This window comes from Phalacrocorax aristotelis, chromosome 2 (genome assembly GCF_949628215.1).
Source record: "Phalacrocorax aristotelis chromosome 2, bGulAri2.1, whole genome shotgun sequence".
Classification (NCBI taxonomy): Eukaryota; Metazoa; Chordata; class Aves; order Suliformes; family Phalacrocoracidae; genus Phalacrocorax; species Phalacrocorax aristotelis.
In genome coordinates, this window is record NC_134277.1 from 39,986,734 (window position 1) to 40,009,047 (window position 22,314).

The following is a 22,314-nucleotide window of genomic DNA, read 5'->3' on the forward strand; positions in this document are numbered from 1 at the left end:
TTGTTTACACATTATAAAGTGTTATGAATGAATAAATACTGACAAACAAAAACATGCCCAAATTATTAAAAATACTTAAAAATTTCAGAACGTAACAAAAATATTGGTAATATTTTAAAAACAGGCAGTCTAAAACAGGGCCCTAATCCATATTGGGACATGCAAATAAAACCGGCCTTATTTCTAAAATAAAACCACTCCTTGATTTAATCAGTGGACATGGAGGGACTTGATGCTTTTGTTAGTTCAGGGTTTTGAGTTCTGGCCTCCTAATTTAGAGGCTTAAGAAGCAGCACACTGGTAAAACAGTGCTTGTGGCATATATTCAGCTGGCCTCCTGAAGAAAGTATTTTCATTAACTTTAAATGTGTTCAATGTTAAATACATTTCAAATGTCAAACTTCAATTTTCAAATTTCTTTCATTCATATGCAAAGGGTATTTTCATTTTCTTTTGACAGGACTTTGTGCCAAAGCGAAGCTTGGGGAATTCCAAGTGAGGTAATATAAATTATCAGTGTTAACGTACAGCATCTCTGTTAGGGAAAATGTTCTCTACTACCAAAGCTATTGCAGAACAGAAGACCTGATGCCAGTGCAACAAAACTCTTTTGGACTTCATATAGCATCTCAGCATTACTTTGCTTTCTTCCTCTCTTCCTTCCCTTGCAATTTTTAAAAAATACAGTAAGAGACCTCTGAGGACCTGTTGTGTTTTAAGATTGGAAGACCTGGCTTCCCTTTCTATCCAGTCATTACAAGATGGATTGGTTCTCATTTTCTCAGTTCACTGGGAAAAGCTGCTACCAGAAGCATCGGACTGATTTTAAAGGAGTCCCAAGTTCCACAAAACACAAACTGTGAGACAAACTCCCTTTTTATTTCCAGTGCACAACTTCACTGCACAGAGACTGAGAAGAGAGATGGCTGTGTGGCACTCAATTCTAAACACACCACCCAGCACAAAGAGATTCTTTCCCAGGAATCTTTTGCTATCACCAGCAATTCAGCTTTAAGGCAACTCAGTATGATTAGCGAATGTCCTATGAATTATAAAAATGAGCAGGAAAACATTGGGATGAAGTCTCTTGGAAAATTCATGATTCTTTGCATCAATAATCTTCCAGCGCATCAGGTAATGTGTTGATATATTGCAACCACAAACTGTAAATAAATATTTTCTCTTCTTACCTTCCAGCAAACACTACGGAACCTGCTGCTTCTCAGCTGCCCATTAATCCCCTTCAGCCGTATAGTTGCCAAGTAATTGTTGTTTACAAATAGTTCTTCCCATTCTTTACTGCGTGCAAAAGCAAAAGGAATGAGCATTTAAACAACAACAAAAAAAGCCTTAGCTGATTTAAGGACTATATGACACTACACAATTTTGGATAAGCAGAGGAAAGGAACTTTTTTTAATGTATATATTTAGTTGTGTACCATTTCTAAACGCATGGCTGTCTTTTTGGACACATTTCTTCTTTGGATTTAATGAATATGTAGATCGCTATAATTATGCCAGCTACTGAAATTCATAATGTCTATGGAGGCTATTCCATTTCCTCTAAAATGTTGGTACTGCAGTTCAGTGAATAAACAAGAAAAATGAATATTAATATAAGCACATTCATGTTTCAGCTGTAGACAAAGAAGTACCTATTCCAAAAATATGCAACAGAAAAGTATACTGTTGACTGTATTAGCTCCTCACATGACATATTTGCTTAAATGAACCTTCTTTTCTTCTTAATGTCAAGCTGGGCAGTTAAGCATAATAGAAGATGACTTTCTTTAACATTTAGTGCTATTTACTATTGAAATCACTCCTACTTCTTTCTACATGATCAGTTTTAAAATTTTAACAGGTGCTAGCAAATTTAAAAAAACATCAAAAAATTAAAAAGCCTCACTGTATAAACTGTTAAAGGCAAGCTTGAGTACCTTGCAGTACCTATGGCTGACTAGATAAACAACCTAAATATGCCTCCCAGGCATGCAGGCACCAGGGGCCTAACACCTGTGCCTCATTAATATACAAGTAAATCTGCTCTACTGGGAAACAATTGGAAATTAATTGTCCCAAACCATCTACTGAGTTTGAATAAAAGAATTAAATCTATATTTCCTGCACCTTCTACTGAAATGAATCTCAAGAACAGGATAAGCCATTTGATGGCCTTAGTAGCCCAAGACTTGCTCACAGACTTTCTGCAACCACTCTAAAATCCAAAGGGTAATTTCAATGTAAAGAGCTGGGGTTATGTGCAAGGAAATGTGTTTCAGATTTATTTTCAATGCATGTCTTTAAGGTGAACACCTCCCTTTCCCACTGTGACACGGGAGACTATTACTTCTCCCTGGGAGACCAAATGAAACCAGAAAGGGAAACTACTGTTGTGACTCCAGGGTGAGATCTTACCAGATTTCCTTCACTAAGAAGGGTCACAGAGTGGGTTATAATAAATACCAACAAACTCTGGTTTTGCAGACTGCCCTAAATATATGCAAGCTATAGTTAGGTAGTTGTCAGCCTTTTAAGCTGAGTTGTGAGGGTGACTTTTTTTAAACCTTGTTTTAGATAAAACTTGTTCAGTTTCAGAACAGAATTAAATGATACAGTGGCTGGGAATAGTAGGGGAATGGACTTGGTAAGCCAGGAAATTATGGTCCTGTTCCTCTGAGACAGGAGTGAACTTAAAATTCACGCTGAGACCAGAAGCACTGCGTTTCCGAATGCATCATGTTTCAGCTAGGATCATTTTCTAAAAAAAACAGGTGTTTACTTCTGGGCCTTGATTATTAACTACTTTGAAAAGCAAAGGTACTCCAGATAAGGACAGAGATGCCTAAAGCAGCATTAGCTTGCAGGGGTTAGGGCTGCTTTCAGCTTCTGCCAACTGCCAATATTCCCAAGTGACTAAAATAGCAGCAACTCCAACGGTGTGGGGCAGTTTCCTTCCTTCCTGCCACATCTCCCATTCTCAAAGTCAGACAGACTATCTGGTCATTTCACTGGCTCCCTATCTCCCATACATCCTTACCTTCTGCAGTGAGCTGCCTAGGATTGTTTACCATGATTCTATCTCCTTTAAATACAACGTATGGTATATAGCAGACACAGCTTGAGAAAAATCTGGCCCTCTCTCTCATAATCATTTATACTTCAGTAACTACAGTATATTATGCCTACCTAAATAACCCTCCTGTTTCTATCATGTGTAATGTTCTTCGTTTGCCACTGTAAATTTTGTAGCATCATTGGCCAGTATGACTACTGCCGAGCTGCCTCCCTAAGGTAGTGATGCTTCAAGAGTGACACATTCCCCTGCGCACACAACAGGTCAGACTCTGAAGCTATTCACATTGTTCTGCAAGTGGATGACATTCCTACAACATCTTTGAAAATGCTGGTATGTCAGCTGAGTTAGAAAAAGGTTTCAACCAGTGTAACTGTGAATAGAAAGAACACAGAGGAAAGAAACTCTTCAGGTTATTTTTGCACCAACTGCTGGGAGTGATTGCTACACAGTAAGAAAGTAATTTAACACTTCTTAAATTGTATTAGTGCAGATACTATGCTTCATCCCTTTTTTTATTTATTATTTGTAATGCAATTCCAAACACGTTTTGAACAAAATTACATTTAAAACAGCCAAAAGAAATTTGGCAAGATCATATCTCCTCCGTGTCCCCCTTGGCTGCTGGGATCACTAAAAAGAAAAGTTATGAGCAACTGAAAAAAACAAGACTCGGAAGCTGGAATCTGCTTCCGTTTTAGAAGAACTGAATGATACCTAAAATCCCTTCTGAACAGCATTCGCTAATTTTTTTCTCAAATATTTTGAATGAAGGCTAATAAATTAAGCCTTACAACTGTAGAGGCTGTTTCAATAATGGTAACACTGTGTAATATCAACAAGCTATCAATTCTAAAAGGATAATTTTTAGAATGATATAGCCCTACTCTGTAAACTAATATCTATGAGCCTTGTTAACCCAGGCTTGCAGAAAACTCATAGTTCAAAGTGAAACGAGCAATGAAGATTGGAACGCATGTCCACCACACCCCATTTGCTTCACTGAAGTGAGAGACTTCAAAAGCCAATTGGAACCACTAAACTATGAATAAGCACATGCAATTGTTTTTAATCAAACTAGAAAATTAAATGCATAATCATGTGTTAATACCACCTTTAGGTTGTACAATTAAAATAAAGGCAAATGCCAATGTTAATGTTTTCTGTTTTTTTTTTACATATTTTTTGTTTCATAGTCTTATTTAAATATCCTGTCTAATACACTATTGTATATATTGTAAAGTTTTCATAATATAAGGCCTGTATGAGGAAAAAGTAATTCGATTAGTATTTCTTTCAGAAGCTTAATTTCACATGCTGTATCTATGCAGTAACTATCCAATGTAAAATATTTATTGGCACGAGTTAGGGACAGTTGCGTTACTTAGAATTGGGAAAAGTGGTCAATATATATGAATGAAAAAGCAAGCAAATCAACGGAAGGGATGAAGGTTGCAGATTCATTCTGCAAGGTTTGTTCTTAGTTCTCCTGTGTTTCCTTCTGTCTTTTGAAACATGTATTTCTGTCATAACTACAAGAGTTTGAATCTGTCTGCAAAAAAATTTTGTACTGGGGTTGGCTCTAATACACCCACCTTCTTGCTTATAAGGAATGACGATTATCTAGCAAACCATATATAAGCATATTTATTCTTCTCTTTCTTTCCAGCAGGACATGTTTTGTGGATCTGATGCTTGTAAGACAATTACGAACATTAGATTTTCAGAGATAAATGTCCAAAGACTTGGAAGAGAAATGTCTCTGACAACACACTGTAAGGAAGGGACCACAACGAGCAGGACTTTATATCAGAAAGTGTAAGTAAAATTTTATTTGCACTTAAATACCATATTTGAAAAGTTATTTAAATCCCTGAGGTCTAGGATCTTAGCAAAAGACACTGGAATGACACTATTGCTCAGCTATAGAGGAACAAGCAATTATAAACTCTTTAAGAATGAGTGAAACCAACAATGTAAACAAGACGCCTGGAAAATGAATCTGGAACTCAAATAGTATTTCCCAGAGTTTTACTAGGAAACACTGCGCCGTGATAGCATTGGGGAGAGGTTACAAAGACTTTCTTCCACTGATAGCCAGTAGTGAAACATCAGCCTCTGGCTCTTCTGCTAAATTTTGATCTGCTGCATAATGGCAAAACCAATGCATCGAGCATAGATATGCAGAAGAGAATGGAACTGTAGCCCACCTAAGCTCATCACAAAATAAATATTCTATTCAGAAGATGAAGAAATAAAATTGAGGGAGGGTGGTACAGCACAGAGAGAAATCACTGCTAGTTAACTTCTGCATTTACCTATTTACAGGATAAAGCTGCTGATGTATTCAAATGCAGATCCTTCCGAAGTTTAAAGCTAGTGTAAGATGCGTTTTTGTACTACTGATGTTGTTCAGACAACATCAAACACTGTGGGAGACACTAAAACCCACAGAAATGTAAAAATGTGAATAGGAACATCAAACTACAATCTCTGTCACTGAAAAAGGGCAAAGATTCAGTTCTGGGACTGCAAGGGCTCAGACCTACCAGATAAATATTACTGTCCATAATTATTTCACTTTCAGTTGAAACTGCAGGTAACAGAGAAACCAGTATCTGTCAGGTCATTAGGCAGTGGGTATAGTTATTTTATCTCATGCATTTTTTAAATATTTTATGCCATGTTTTGAAATCCCCTTTTTTGTGTCCATGATGAAACAAGACCACTTCAATATTTACAACAATATTTAGATAACAAGGAAAATTTCTCAGTTCGTGAAAGAATACTGCAATACTATTGAAAGGTGTGAACATTTGCATACATATTTGAGATTTCAATCTAAATCTTGAGCTTATTCTACCCTCTAGACCAATATTGAAGGATAAAATGTATAGTCTCATAGAGATCCAAAGACAAATCTTGAGCGGTGCTGCTACTGTTGGCAAAATCATCTAAAACAAAATGGTGTGCATGCTCCCAGAAAAGCCAATTTCACTTTTTCATACCGTTTTTTGTTAATCTTCAGAATGTGCTTTTCAAAATGTTGAAGCCTAAAATCAGCTCCCCAGAGGCACCCAATGAAGCAACAGGCTACTGAACAGGCCATCAGAAAGAAACAAATTCTCAAATTATTGTGTCATATGTTTTGCAATATGAGGCCTTTATTGATAGGACATCAATAAGTGAATGTAGTATCTATATTTAAATAGAGGCAACAGATCTTTTCAAACATACTGCATAAATACAAGAAACATGCAAGTTTGTATTATTTATTACACCATAAAACAAATGTTTGAGCAAAAAAGTGAGGCAACAGCCAGGAATGTAATGAAAACAGAGTTAATTCTATAAAAACAGGGGGGAAAAACAATTGAAAGGTAGTATCAAGTAATAAGCAGTAAGTTTCTAAAACAAAACCATTTCTGAAACACATGGATTTTTATTTGCTACCCTGAAAATCCACTTGACAGCCTTAATGTGAAGGCTTATCAATCTGCTTGGAAAATATATGTATTTTCCTCTGTTTCTCAAACTCCTGCCTCAGGATACGAGGCAGAGTTAACAGCCATGTAAGTGTGAATATGCATGGCTGCGCTGCTGGGAGTCTCAACATTCAAAGGCCAGATTTTTCTAAACAGTTTAGGTTTCATCCACTTTTGGCTGACATACAGTTATAAAGGTTTGTGTGAAGAAAGGTAGAATCACTTTCTTAACGTAAACATTCCAGCAAAAACTTCAGGTTATTAGCTAGTTATGCTCTTTAAGCTACCGGGGTGTGTGTAGTACAGTCTGGGGACCTGAAATCAGGCTTCACTGGCAGCAGGACGCTTTGCCAGCACTTCTCATAACAGCACTGGATCTGAGGCAGAATCCTGAGATACCTTTCGCCATACTCCAAACTGTCCACTTCGCCTTGGTGGTTCTCAGCCAAAGGACCAGGTCGGGCCATGGGAGAACACCTAACTTCCAACTCTGTAATTGTCTGTCTTTTCTAGAAGTCTTCTTGTTACAGTCATTTCAAGTCTAAATTTCATCATCGTTCTCTTCTACTCATTACTTTATGCGCATGTTTAAAGAATGGTGAAACAAGATTTAGATATTATGTTCAATTATTTTTATTTTTGTATTGTAACTGATTTGCCAGTTGCAGAGTCAAGGCTTTCTAGTTTGAATCCCCCCAACACTTCTGAAATTCTTTGCACGTAGAGGCAGATCATTTACTTTCTCATTGTCCTGAGTAGAGTTCCCTGGGCAAGGCAGGCCTTCTTGTCCCACCGAGAGCTTGTCATCTAAATGCTGGGCACCTAGTTCAAGCAAGGTGGCTAATCTTCTTCTATAACAAAGGGAGAGATACAAACACGCAGTGAGGGAGAGTCACCCAATAAACTTTTAAACACTTAATGTTAGTTCCCTCCACCTTTTTAGTCATGGTGCAGGCTGTGGAGAGACTCTATCTGCTGCTTCCTTCTAACTGGTATTTCCACCATCAGATTTGCTATTTTTCCCTTCTGCTAATTCATACCCACAGCTAACCAGAGCTCCATGAATTTTGTGTGTTTGCATGCATGCAGTCTTGTTATACAGAGACATGTATTCTTTCAGAAAGAGAAAAGATAGACCTTCCTGTAATATGTAATAGAAGTTAAAAGCTACAGCTCTACAAATCATCAAAATAAAAAAAATCGATGTAACAGGGAGACTGGAGATACATTTTGCAGGAATATGCCCCAAAATGTTTCTGTACTCACACCTGACTAGCTAGAGCAGGTCTAGAACTGGTGTAGTCATGATAATACGCACCTGATTTCAAAACTTGGATGATTTTATGATGTGCAGGGTGACAAATGCAAAATTCTAGTTAATATTGTTAATTCCATCTTAACTTTGTAAATCCATTCATTTTGCTTGCAATAACATAGGAAAATGAGTAAGTGATTTCAAGATATACTTTAACCTCTTGAAGTGACTAGGTTTTATCATAATTAAAAACATGTAGCCTTACTAAAAGCAAGTCTCTGCTCTTTACATTTATTTCAATTATACATTATTTTGAGACAGCTTTTGTCTTCAAGTTTCTTTGGATTGAAAACTAATTCCTCAAACCTGCCATCCTGCATTCAAGTTTCACGTACAGTTCTAGGTCGTGGTGTTGTGGTGTTTTGTTCTTTTTTTTTTTTTTTAAACAAAGATGAAATCACTCACCAGATGTATTTTGAACAGAGAGCAGGAATATGAGGACACCTGGTTTAACCCTCAGTACTTCTCTTACAAAGGTGTCGTACACAACTCTTCCATTTAAAATCCCACTGATGGCACCAAGCTAGTAATGAGCAAAGAACTGATCCCGGTTCTCTTGCAGCTAAACTCAGCCAACAACTCACTCCCAGTTCTGTGGCAGATGTTCTTGCTTTTATGTCACTGCACATCTCATGGATTAGAAGCTAATACCAATATGTTTAAGATATTAAGAGGTGTACATTAGCACCAAGAAAAATATAATGCCATTCACCTGTCAGTGTTAGTCACGTTCCTGCAAAGGTGATATGAGTTCTGAGTTTTAAATGAATGACAATGATGCATTTCATTGCATTACTTAGACTGACTGACCTTCAGAACTTTTGATAAATATTTCAACTTCATTACTGCCGTATGTGGTGTTAGAAGGAAGAATTGCAAAAGGTTTTGGGGCCAAAATCAAAATCACAAGAACAATTCCTGTTGGGTTCCTTTCTTTTTTGTCAAGTTTACTAAAGGACTAACAGTGCTTACAAAAAAGGAAAATATTCATTAAAAAAAAAAAAGAACAAAATACTTCTGAATATTTTCTAACCTGACATTCCTGACCTCAAATGCTATGCTGCTAATGGTATTCAGCCTAGCACTGAATCTTTGCTTAGAAAATCATGGTTTTCACTGATACAGACCTTCTTTCTTCTGCTCTTGCCACAGGTATTTCCTCCTTTTGATTTAGAATAAAATAATTCCATTTTTAGGATTTTGAATAATAGGGTTTACAGAGTCACAGAATGGTTGAGGTTGGATGGGACATCTGCAGGACATCTGGTCCAAACCCCTGCTCAAGCAGGGCTACCTACAGCTAGTTGTCCAAATGGCTTTTGAATACCTCCAAGGAGAGCAATGCCACAACCTCTCTGGGCAACCTGTGGCAGTGCTCAGTCACCCTTACAGTAAAAGAAGCATTTCCTGTTCAGACAGAGCCTCCTGTGTTTCGGTTTGTGCCCATTGCTTCTGGTCTTGTCACTGGGTGCTACTGAAAGGAGCACTGCTCTGCCTTCTTTATACCCACCATTCAGATATTTATAGAGTTTGATAAGATCCGCCCTGAGCCTTCTCTTCTACAGGCTGAAGAGTCCCAGCCTGCAGCCCTTCCTCATAGGAGAGATGCTCCAGACCCTTCATCATATTTGTGGCCCTTCCCTGGACTCCCTCCAGTAGCTCCATCTCTCTCTTGTACTGGGGAGCCTGGAACTGGACACAGTACTCCAGATACTACCCTGACCTGCTGGCAACACTCCTCCTAATACACCCCAGGATACTGTTAGATTTCTTTCCTGCAAGGATGCACTGCTGGCTCATATTCAACTTGATGTCCACCAGGACCCCCAGGTCCTTTTCTGCCAAGCTGCTTTCCAGCCCCCAGCACATATTGGTGCCTGGGGTTCTTCCTCCCCAGGTGCAGGACTTTGCAGACTACTGATGAACCTTCTTGTTCTTCATATGCCTGGAAACAGTTCCCAGAATTAGCTGCTTCATAATCTTCCCAGGGATGGAGGTGAGGTTGACTGGCCTGTAGTTCCCTAGGTCCTCCTTCTTAACTTTCTTGAAGATAGCAGTGACTTTTGCTTCCCTCCAGCCCTCAGTCACCTCTCCCAACTGCCATGGTTGTTCAAAAATTATTGACAGTGGAAAAGTAAAGGAAATCCGTAATAAAAACACTTAAAACATTATTACGGGAAAATATGACAACAGGTGAACATGGTGTCAGTGGTATACATACTAATTTTCAGGTACAACAGAATAAATCGAGAGTAAACCAAAATTTTCACTTTCCAAAATACCATTCTCGGTTCCATGGCCTCTCTTCATGTACTAACTCTTTCCTTTTTGCTACTAACCCGTCAAGAATCATTCTGCCAATAAAAGATGCTAGTACTCAATCCTTCCTTTCTGATTCTCTGTTCAGAGCATCTTAAAAGCTTTAAGGAAATCTGTTATATTTGCTTTCCTCTATTTTCTAAGGGATCACACTGCATGCAAAGAGAATGCAACCCTATGTTACTGTTTCTACCTCTTTAGAAAGTAACATAACTTTCACAGGAAAAGTTCAAACAAATCTACAATTTATATCTGTTGAAATGTTTAGATCTTAGAAAAAGTATACTGCATATAGGATGTCAGTTCCACAATCACAACTTATTCTTCCTTGTCTTATGACCTCCTTTGCAAATTCATTACGAAACCAGGCAAGGAGTGCAGAGTGGATCAGCTGTGGAAGAAAGAAGTCAGTAAAAGAGGTTTGACAAGATGGAGATAGAAATTATTTAAGGTCATTAAACAGGAAAAGAAAGAAAAGTAATTTTGAAAGAATTCAGAGAAAATCAGAAATCTTTTCAGCTCTCGGTAGGTGTGACAGTGATCTTGGATTTGGAGAAAAAAAACTGTTGGAGGAAACCTGTGATCAGTGCAGAGTCACCTTTTCTTGCCCGAAAGATGAGATTTGCAAGATGGAGTTTCTAACTTCTTCACAAACAGGGACAAAATGAGAGTACTGGCACAGATTAGCATATCTAGAGAAAGATTATAAGCACATAATCTTTCAGAAGAATCACAAAATTCAAGGAGAGAGTTTACAGGCTCTCAGACAAAATCTTGCACTGAAAAGGCCTCTTTGCACATAAATGGCATCAGCCGGGGCAGCATCTAGCAAATGGTTCTAGGTAAGACAAAACAAACATCGATGCCAGCTTTACTGCTTCCTTGTGGAAAGAGAGGAAAGGTGCAAATGCTGAGAATTCTCCTTACAGAGCAGAGGTACAGTGTCACTTCACTGCTTTACCTTCTACTCCCAAATTTTTGTATCTCAAAATACTTGAAAACCCCAACAGAAACAAGCTTGTTCTTTACAGCTCTTGATTATGTGTGGACACATAGTGGACAAAGTCAGGAAAAACAGGTTATAATTGCACAGGGGTGCTTAAAAGTAAAACAATAAAGAAAGACCACCTTTGTATGAGCAGGACTAAACACGCTTGTGCAGATGGGAACGGGCTGCTGCCTAACAGATTAAAACAAGCGTTTTCCAGAAGGTGGAGGTATATAAATTGCCTGCATCTTTGCACTATATTTAAGGACAGAGGCTATGTAGCCACTTCTGGCTCAGCTGCCAAGAAAAGCCATAGGTCAAACAGGAATTAAACTAGTTTCGCTATCCACTTTTGGAAGGGGGTAGAAACAGGGAGAAACAGCTTGCACCCCTTGCCGTCTTTCTTCTGTATGCTCAGTATCAGTCCTGTGATTATTGGCTGGCACACAAGAAACATGCCTCAGCCAGCAGGACCACATTGCCTTTTTGCAGTAAGAAAGAAAACATCTGGTAAGCAGAATCTGTAAGAAGTCAGGCAAAGAAAAGAGAATATGAAAGTCTTATACTAGATCTTCTGACTATTTGAAATATCAGCAGAAGGAGGAATGTACATTGTCTACATAACCCACAACTTTGAGCAATCATCACTTATCACGGAGTTTAAGCCACACAGGAAAGAACTTTATCTTGATACATGGGGTAGAAATTAAACCTATATACAAATGCAGAGATGTATTAAGAAATTACCTAGCATAGTAGTCATGGGTCTCTGAATCATAAAGTAAGTTAACAACACAAGTATGAAAAGTGAGCTTTTTTTTAGGCTATATATTTATTAGAAGCAGTATTAATGTATGAATCCACCTTGGAAGAAAATAAGTGCCCTTGAGATGTTAGATTCTATCAGCCAAATTGAATGTCTGCATCAATGGCTCTCCCTAAAAGTCATAATTAGGTCATTAAAATATATTTAGAAAAATAGCCTGTAAAATAAAGTTAAAAAATACTCACCTTCATTTTATTTCATAGGTCACTGTTATACCATCTAATAAGATAATTAAAAACATGCAAGCAGCTGGTACTGAGGCTAAACAGATTAATGTAATAGTCTGTAGTCATATGTGCTGGCAAGGGGTTCACCTCTTTGGCGAGGAGAAGGTCAGCTGCCCTTGGGAAGGCAGGAGAAAGACAGTTTTTCTACTTTCCAGTGGCACTGCATTGCAGATACTGAAACTCAAGACCAACACCTATTTTTCTTTTCCTTTTGGTGAGGTCGTCTGATTTGCACATCCAGAAAAGGCTTTAAGCACAGCAGTAAAATAATACAGTAGAACGGAGCTCAGATATTTTCCTCAAGTTTCTTACATTTTAAAGATGACTGTTTTTATATGTCTAAATCCTTGTTTGAATTTTTCTAATAATAAAATTCAAATTTTTATGACATAGTTCTAGGAAATAATTTTCAAAATTTCTTATTAGTAAAGCTTCTTCCCAAGTACACAAAGAATACTTACATCAGAGCATGAAGACCAACTAGAAAAGTCTCTGTGACCTGACAGGATGCATTCACAAACTCAGAGAATATTTAGAAATATGTGCCAGTCACATGTGCTTTTCACTTACATTACTTACAAACTTTATGACCTAAAGGGAAATGCTCACTATGTGAATATAAGCGTTAAATCTGTGCCGTGATCAACACAAGCAACAGCTACAAACTCTAAGGTGACACCATCATAGTAGAAATAAAACCATACAAATAGTTCTGGAGCATTATAAATATATGAAAGGATAATGATCTGACACCCTTTACTTAATACATACACTCACACTCAGAATATTGTTCTGGATCGTGGAAAATTGTCCTTTAAAATACAGTGTTGGAATCAAGTAACATCCTCCACTTGGTGTTTTTTTTAATTGTGGTAAAAACAATATGCTCTTAAGAGCACTTTAATAGCAAAACACATGCACAGTCAAGTAGTTTTAAATATTTGGAATTGCCTCTTCTCCTAAATAAATTGTAAAGAGACTGCTACTGATAAAACATAAAGCAGCTTTTGTTTCAGCAAAAAATTTCAGTAAATTAGCCTTCTGCAAGCTAATTCATTAGCCTTCTGCAAGCATGACATCTACCATGATCCAAAGATGCCTTTGCCTCTTTTAGGGCAAAAAAGACTAGCCAGTCTTTTTAAAATAGAATAGACTGAAACACATTGGGTAAACAAGACTATCATCAGTTTTATCAAATTACCAGTTTAGTGAAACACTATTCATTGACAGTATCCTAAAATAAGTCCAAATCTCTAATGAGTCCTTAAAGAAATAACAACCATTTACCATCGTTACCTTTCAAGGTAGCTTAAGATTCACTTTCCATCTTTCATAAGGTATTAGCTGCTCATTTTTACTTAACATGCAGCACAGAACTATAACTATCAACACGATATTTAACCCAACCAGCAAATTTACAACCAGTCTCATTATATGACAGAAGTGACCTGCCAATGAGCAGAAAATACTCATTTCACACCTTAAACGTTGTAGTACTACTTAGTAACAGTGCTAGCTTGCCAATTATTGTAAGTCAGAGGTTTCCTTTATATATGTGTGTGTATATATACACACAGACATATATACGGTACTATCTTGCTTTATTATCTTGCCTCTAATTATCACAGTAATAGTCTGGCAGTGGTATATGGGACTGCTTTTAAAATATTAATTAACTTCAGTTTTGTAAGTCGGGCTGTAAGCCTCTCTGACAGAATATGATTACTATTCAGTGGAAGTTGTAGCCAACGTCATATTTTTTATATGCACTTTGGACTAAGGAATATGGAGATACAAAGGCCAACTTTAAGCTTCTCTTATTTGTGGAGCATTAAAGATGGCTGAGGATTCGCTACAGTTTAGGCTAGGCTAGTTTAGCACTGTGGACTGGCTCACTGGGAGATGGGTGTCACTGGATGAGTGGAGAAGGGGTAGGAAGAAAGGATCTTACACTCTTGTGGAATCAGAGCCTGAAGCTGGCTGCTTCTTCAAGTTTTACCTTGGCAGGTACAACAGCTGGGGCTCTTCAGTTAACGACTTTCAGGTATAAATGTCCTGGAATTAGTGGCAGAGCGAGCTCTAAACTCCTTCCTTTTGCTGATCTGGCTAAATTCTTTCTTGCCTATTTTTCAGAGACTCCTTCATAGTCTCTGTATCTACATATGCGTCTCACCTAAGAAACATGATGATTATTCTGGGTGGTATTTTTGAGCCCTTCTTTTAACTTGGATAGTATGTTGCATGCATTAGAAAACACAAATATGACACGAAATTGAGTCAGGCAGAAGCCTGAATTGGATCTGCTAACATATTTTTCTCAAAGTGAACAGGTTAACTACCCTTGAAGGGTTTTATATCATCACAAGGTAGGTTTCATTAGAGCAGACTTACTAGAATACAAAAAATTGGAAGGATTTGTAAATCAAACCTCCCCTGTCCCACTGTGTCCCTGCAGGCACGCCCTTTTTTCCAACCTTGCTCTCAGTCCAGAAGCTTCTTCTCGATGTTTGAATCGCAACAAACTCTTTGCTGTTCCCTCTACGTCCTTACGAGAAGTCTTCCTTTTCAACATCCTCAAGATCAGGCTGTTTGCTCCCTGCTCTCCTCAGCAGTCTCTCAGTGTCCAGCCTGCAACAGGTTCTCCAGGCGTTGTGTCCCTCCCTGCCACCCCGCACCCGAAGGCTCCACATGCCCGGCACAGCTCACTGCCTGCAAGACGGTGTGATATTCCCCACCCAGCCAGCTGCAACCAGGGCAAGGCAAACAGGCAGGTTCCTCCTGCCTGCCCGCCTACACCTCTTTGAAGTACAGACTCCAGTAGACTACAAACAAAAAATGAAAAAGATGGCATCCATCATAGTTCACTTAATTAATCCAAAATAATCATGTGGTAAGTTTGTTTTATTTTACCATACTTAAGCATCAAAATCAGACGCAGTCATTCTGGTTAGCACAAATCTTACTATTAATTTACCAGTCACAAGGACACAGATTTAGCATTTGTAGCAGAGGCAGTATTTTGCTGGCTGGAAGATGAAACTACACATCTACTGATTACCCTTCTGTGCTTTCAAGTAAAAGACACCCTCTGGTATGTACCCAAGCAAGACTCAGGCTCAGTGACAGGGCTGCAAAAAGCTGCTCAGCATCATGTTTCTTTAACTCGTCTTTACTATCAACAGAACTGAAATATTATTTTCCCGTCAGAAAACCTCAAATTTAACAAATCCTGGCTTTGGTTTTTGACCTGAAATAACGAGCAAATACAGTTTCATGTGGTCCATAGATCCAGTTACTTTGGAGAAGATCAGAAGGGTGATCCATGGTGAGTTAAATATTTCAACAACATTTAGCTTAGCTGCTATGATTGAGGTGAGAATTTCTACTTTGTTGCATATTTTGGAGAAAAATAACAAAAAAACCCAACCTTAAAAATATTTAGGCTTACAAACATCCTGTACTTTTGTTGGTTAAGCATTTTGAAGAGGTATCTCAAAAAAAATAGTAACCCAGAAAACAACTTTTCAGATCATTCCTTAATTAAATCCTTCATGTCCTTAGTCTACTGAGTGTTGGAATTTAGATTGTACAATACTCTTAAAATATATGGACCTGTTCTTTTGCTTTAAACAGGTTATGTTGTTTACTATATCCAAACCTTTTAAAATTAGAAAATAAATATAAAAAAATTACAAACCTGTAAGAAATAAATGTTCCATCAGAATCTGAGGTGTGGTGCGCGCTTCCATTTTCATTTGATCCTCCTAACACAAAAATAAAACACCTTTGTTATAAGACAAACCCTGATAATAAATAACACAATATCAATCAGAATTGCAATTGACTTTACCACATGGTAACTTCAGTTTATGACAAAACTTAGGTAGACAAGTCTCAAAATTTATATCTTCGAATTCTTGCAGCTGGCAAGGGAGATAACTAGCCTCCATGTTCAATCTGGAGTCTGAATATTCTGAAAATCTGAGACTTAATTTCACTTAAAGTTCTCATTGAGGCTCTTCTCAACTTATTAAACACTGTTTTACCAGTATAAGTTTACAGAGATATACCATATAAATAGATGTTTGATTTTACTAACATTAAGTCAAAGAATGTAAAAGTCTATTTTGTGAAAAATTTTGAGTTCACTGTATGATACCAGATATTTTTTGTCACAGCACAAGTTCAAAGCTTCTCTGAAACTACCTAAGTAATATGTCTGCAAAACATCTTGTTTTACATCCTGTGGGCTGTTTACACACAGAACCGTGACGTTCACAGAAACCAAGGATTACAAGGAAACCTTCCTCTCTATAATAACTACTTCTGTTTGAAGGACTGTTAAAAGCCAGAAAGAATCTATTTTTCAAAGCAAATTTATTCATGTCCTGTTTTGTGCTATTTATTCTTGCCCAACCTGTCATTTAGCTTGATAATTCTTCAATGTCCTTGTGCATTTCCTTAATTCATTTACAGAGAGCATCAAGCACCTTTCTATCCTCTGGTCTGCTTACTGAAACCAAGTTCTTTCAGTCTTTTTCCTGAACGAGGCTCCTTCTTCCCTGTTTCGCATAAATCAATCCTCCTTACACATGGAAAAGAAGGGACAGAAGCTGTAGGCAGCATACTATAAGTTTAATCAGTTGATTCTTTGGACAGCGTATTTTTTCTCTATCAAAAAAATCTTGCTCAATACAGTCTATAGTCATGCCATGCCACCTTGCAGCTTCACAGCCATCCTTAACCAACTCCTACACGTCTACTCTCCATGTTCATTTGCAAAAAGAAGTTTGCAGTGTACAGTAAAAACTTCTGCTAGTACAATTCTGTATTTCAGACTATTTCATGCTGTTTCTAGTCCTCTTTTCCTCAGAAAGGACCAGTCCTACCTGAATCCTCTATTTGTGCTTGCAATGGATACTACCTTCTAATATTACTTCTTCATAAATGTCCGTCAGTGCAGTCACTCAATTTGTGGCAAGACAACACATGAAAATATTGGATAAGGTCAGCTCCACCACAAACTCTAGTAAAAATAATTCTTTAATTAAAATCTGCATTTCTCTATTCGTCTTATAATTACTATACTTCACTAAACCCCATCCTTCCTATTTCATATAATCTCCTGTGGCACTACCTCAGATGGTTTACTGAGTCCAGACAGACTTGCTATATTTCCTTAACGTATATTTTGAAGGGCTAAGATGTTAGCTGGGCACAATCTCCCGTATAACAAAGCCCCCACACGAAAAGTTATGCCATTCACTTTTCTTCTTCCTTAAAAACTTTTCTAAAGCCCTGCAGAGATAACAGTCAACCTATATAGCTGCTTTGCTATCACATTTTTTCTCTTAATCTGTCACTATTATTCCCCTCCTTCAAATATATGCTAACAGCCATAAAATAAAAGACGAAAAAATTGTTCCATGCAGCAATATTTGTCAGTATTCTTGAAAGACAAGTTACTCCGCAAGTCAGGTGCTTTAATCTTTATTGGATGTGCTCATTTATATCTAACCAACACTTTATTTTATTTTATTTTATTTTATTTTATTTTATTTTATTTTCATGCCTTTGCTTTTTTGTTTTTACTGAAAATTAAAACTTTCAGGTTTAGACCATCCTTGGATTACATATCATTTGTCCATTCGCACTGCACAATGGGTCCTGTTTTCTTCCCCAGAAAGCTTCTTTACATAGTCAAGTAATATTTTCTTGTTAATTTAAATACCCTTCTTATGATCTAATTGAACTTAACTTTTGCTAATTGTCACTATAACCCCACATCTTCTGACATCTACGAGGTAGCCTTGTTTTCAGATCAAACTGTTTTTCGGTTTCTTTCAGGATCTTTGCTTACTCAAGACATTCCTTCAAAAATACTTAATCATTCACTTTGGCACAGAACTTTCCTTCCAAGTGTTTTTTCTCATCTAATTTGAAATGCGTTTTTTATTAACTTTTGCACCTTTGTTTAAAATAAATCCCAAACATCTACTACATTTCAGTCTAAAATTGCTCAGTCCAGTTGATTTCGCTAATTAGCTCTCTCAATTTATTTTGAAAATGGAAATCCTACTTAATCAATCTGCTTTTTGTTTACTAAATTTAACTAAATTAACAACACCAGATATTTCATCCAGGAGACGACCCTCCCATTATTAATAACCATCTGTTCCTTTTTTTCTTATATCTTGGAGAATAGTCTCCATATTGGGACAATTTTAAGTAATACACTTTTTCATATATTACACAACTCCACATCTGATCCTGAGCATTCAGAGAAATGACTGAACTATGTTCAGTCTTTTTTAAGGCCATATGGTTAGGTGCAGTGATACTGGGCAATTTTTTATAGGGACACAGCACATCAAAATCAGTCCTGAATGCACTACTGCACTTTTATATGTAAACTCCTAAGCATTCACCTATCCCGCTAGTCAGGCTGAAAAAGAAAACTCATTCAGAATGCTGTGAAATGAAATGCTTTTTTCATATGCTGTAAAGCATCTTTTGGGACTCTCTTCAAGAATGGCAACACGATCTTCTTCCTTTCTGAAGAATGAGGTTTAAGAATATCTCAAAAAATGCAAGGCCTTTATCACCCTTCAACTAAACTATTTGTCCTGCTTGAAGAGTCAACAGGACTCTGCAAAGACGACCAGAATCTTGGTGATAGAAGTTTTTCTTTCGTCAGGATTCCACAAGGAACATTTGGTGGGATCCTGGGTCTGCTCCATCCACTGGGTTTGAAAGGACACCCCTGCAGCCGTCCTTCACAAAGTACTCTAAGCGTAGCTTACTTTATTCTGGAGCGCTGTCTCATAAGACAACATTTTCCTATATTTAAATGACCACCACAATACTTTAGCATCCTTAATTGTATACCCTTTGTTAATAAATCTCATATTCGTACAAGTTAGTGTTGATTGTGGTTTTTTTTTTTTTTAATTTATTTTTTTTATTTTTTGAGAGCTGCTTTTCCTGCTCTGTCCTATCGTTAGAAGCAGCTACTGGACAGGACGCAGGTACATTCAGCTCTTGGAAACAGGATTTAGTGGATTAGGCCTTTTTGTAGTTGCTTTCTTCCTCCATCCCCTTTCAGACAGATATGTCTGTAATAATATCTTGAAAGATGATTGAGATGTCTTTCATTGAAAGTGATAAAAATGATAAAGCAGAGTGCAAAATATTCACTGACTGAAAAGAAGATTCCCTAAATTTTACCTACTGTTATCTGAAAGGCTTTCTAGCAAATCCTGGTAAGCATTCATAGTCAGCAACATCTGAGAAAAAAATGGGACAGGTGCTTCACTAACTAATGACAATAAGCAGTGGGAATCCATGCCCTGGATCACCTCTCCTCAGGCAAGTTCCAGTTATTTCTCCTTTTGAAAGGTATAGTGAACTCCCAGTAGAACAAATAGATTACTTTTATCTTCTTCAGTGATAATGATTCAAATTTCTGCTAAAATTAGGATATATACTGGACAGTTACGAATATAAGATTCATGATGCTAGTAATAGAATATGTGGTCTCCTTTAAAAATCCTAATTGACTCAGTATTATTCTAATCTTCAGATCCTTTCTGAGACTCAGAAACGGGAAGAAGGGCAGCTCTGTTGAGGAAGCAGAAGATACTCTACCAACCCTGCCCCACACCTCCAAAAAAGGCTTCCAAACTTCAAATGCAAAAGCTAGGGAAAAAAAAGGTAAAACAAACCTTATCACACTTTCAGAGGGAAGAGAAGGGAAATAACCAGTACCATAACAAGCATCAGTATCAAAGTAAGTACAGCTAAGGTACCCAGCTTTCAGCACTAGAGCAGTCACTGGTTTTAATACAATAACAACATCAGGCAGTATCCTCCCAAAGGGACTGAAAATCATCTGGATATCTTTCTTGCTGCTACTTTAACTAGAAAAACTTCCTTTCCTGGGAATGAACTCTTTCTCCTGAAAGAATTAAGTTCTACTGCCCTATTTTGGTAAAGGCTGTTCTTGTGCACAGGGACCAAGGGCTAATGGGAGCTGTGACTTGGGTGGCTCGAACCTGGACACAGCTGGAGGCTGTTTCAAGAGAATTTGGATAACTTGAAATTGATGCTTTTACTAAACAGTCAAAAAAAGAGCGTTTCAAATGCTGGCTTCTTTAGATTTCAGAGATGCACAGAGAAGGATTTGTAAATTGTGCATTTATTAGGATACTGGATTCACCCAGAACACACAGGCTTGTCTTTTGCAGTAACTGTTTTCTTGTAAGAACAGGTTTGAGATTATGGACATAGCATAAAGTAGATGAACCCAGAATAAGAAGGATGCCATATACACCTTCTGAAGATTATCTGAAAACCATGTGTAGAAACTGTAACAAGGAGAAGCTCAATTTAAATACACACACTATTTTAGTATTTTTATTCTTTTTACCAGCCTATTATACCGATAGTATAATCTCTTCTCAAAGAAGAGCTTTTTCAAGGTGCAGTGCACAGTTTCCACTTCAGGCAATAAGCAGAAACTAGATAGCATTTCAGAGCCCCCGTTCAAGAGCAGGAAGATGCTCTGGGTATGCACCAGGCACAATGAGCACTCTGAGCTTCAGCATGCGCTCGACGAGCAAAAAGCATGTGAAGAACAATGTAGGGATCAGACATTTTGCACTCATCTCCTTCATTACCTCTCTGAAAACAGGTAGTTTCTGTGAGATGCAAAAATTGAGCACACTTACAGAGAAGGGGTGGGATACTACGATAACCAGCTGCAAGTCTACAAAGACAAGAAGCTTGAGTGACATCCCTTTACTCTATGGGTATAATCCTACTTTTCAAAATAATTGAACTTTATTCTTTTTTTCATTTGAAAGTATGTTTTGACACTGAAGAAACGTCTTTACATATACACTCATTTCTGTATGTACGTATGTATACACATACATGTACATCTGTGTGTGGGCACACATGTATACTTACATCACTTTAACCGATCTACCCCTCTCATGTCAGCTACGAAAGGGTTTTATGGCTGGCAGTTTAGGAATTCATGATAAAAGTGATCCCACTTAGGAAATCAAACTGTGCATTCCCCTGCTCACAAGTGTCAAAATGGAGTTAGATCTCCCTGCTGACGAGTTTGCACTCTGCTTAATATCTTCTTTGTATTCTAATCAAAGGTTAAAATGTTATTAAAAACCAAAATTTATTTAACATTTGTGAAAATTTAAGTTCAGGTTGATATAAAACACCCAATCATTAATGCAGTGTTTTATGATCAGAGACAAGGAAAAATTTTAACACAAATATATGCCTGCACTCGAAGGCTGTCAATTCTTATAACACGACTTCCAAATTCCATGCTATATTCATTTTCAGCATATTTAAAGCTTAATAATTTAATGATTTATCCAATTTTAATTTATACTTTCAAAACCACTTTGAACAATCTGAGGTGCCACTGGAGATCATAACAGTGGTCCTGGTTAAGTCAAATAATAATTATAGCGCTTTCACTTTAAAGATGAGATTATTTTTAATTATTGAGTGAAGTACTTGAGGTACCATACTTATATAATTACGCTACTCATTAAATGGTTATTGAAAGCTGAAATGTAATTTTAATGACAGCTACCTATTTTTCTTTGCACACTTTATAGATGACAGATCAGTCAGGAATTCTAGTTTGCTCAAAAAAATCCTTGCAGCTGCACCGGTTCTTTCAGGTGTAAAACAATTAAGCTGTGCTTATTTTAAAACTACACATTTTTTTCCTCAAATGATATTTATACAATACACAGGAACCAGTAAAAAAAGAACAATAATGAATGGATATTTTTTCTTCTTCATAGTAACAGCGAAATTCTGGTCCTGAACTATATACATTCCAAACAATATCCCCAAAAAACTAGTGACAATACAAATATGGAAAAATTATTTTAGTCAAAATGTGTTCCTCACATAATGCAAACAAAAAAAAATGCTTAACAGATTGCAGATCTTTATTGTGAGTATAAAGGGGTAATCAACATACAATAAGCATTTTACTATGCATTAAAACTGTATATAATGCCACGAGACTCCTTTG

The 22,314-nt window shown here is 37.2% G+C and overlaps 1 protein-coding gene across 6 annotated transcripts in view; it reads right to left on the reverse strand.

The window, feature by feature from the left end:
- TBC1D5 (TBC1 domain family member 5) overlaps positions 1-22,314 on the reverse strand; it is a 321,595-nt gene that overhangs the window by 149,875 nt on the left and 149,406 nt on the right. For all 6 annotated transcript variants that reach the window (XM_075083197.1, XM_075083195.1, XM_075083192.1 and 3 more), the window contains 2 exons: positions 15,934-16,000; positions 1,191-1,299 (listed from right to left, as the gene is read on the reverse strand). In XM_075083197.1, coding sequence (XP_074939298.1) covers positions 1,191-1,299; positions 15,934-16,000 — 176 coding nt within the window. The remainder of the gene's footprint in view (positions 1-1,190; positions 1,300-15,933; positions 16,001-22,314) is intronic.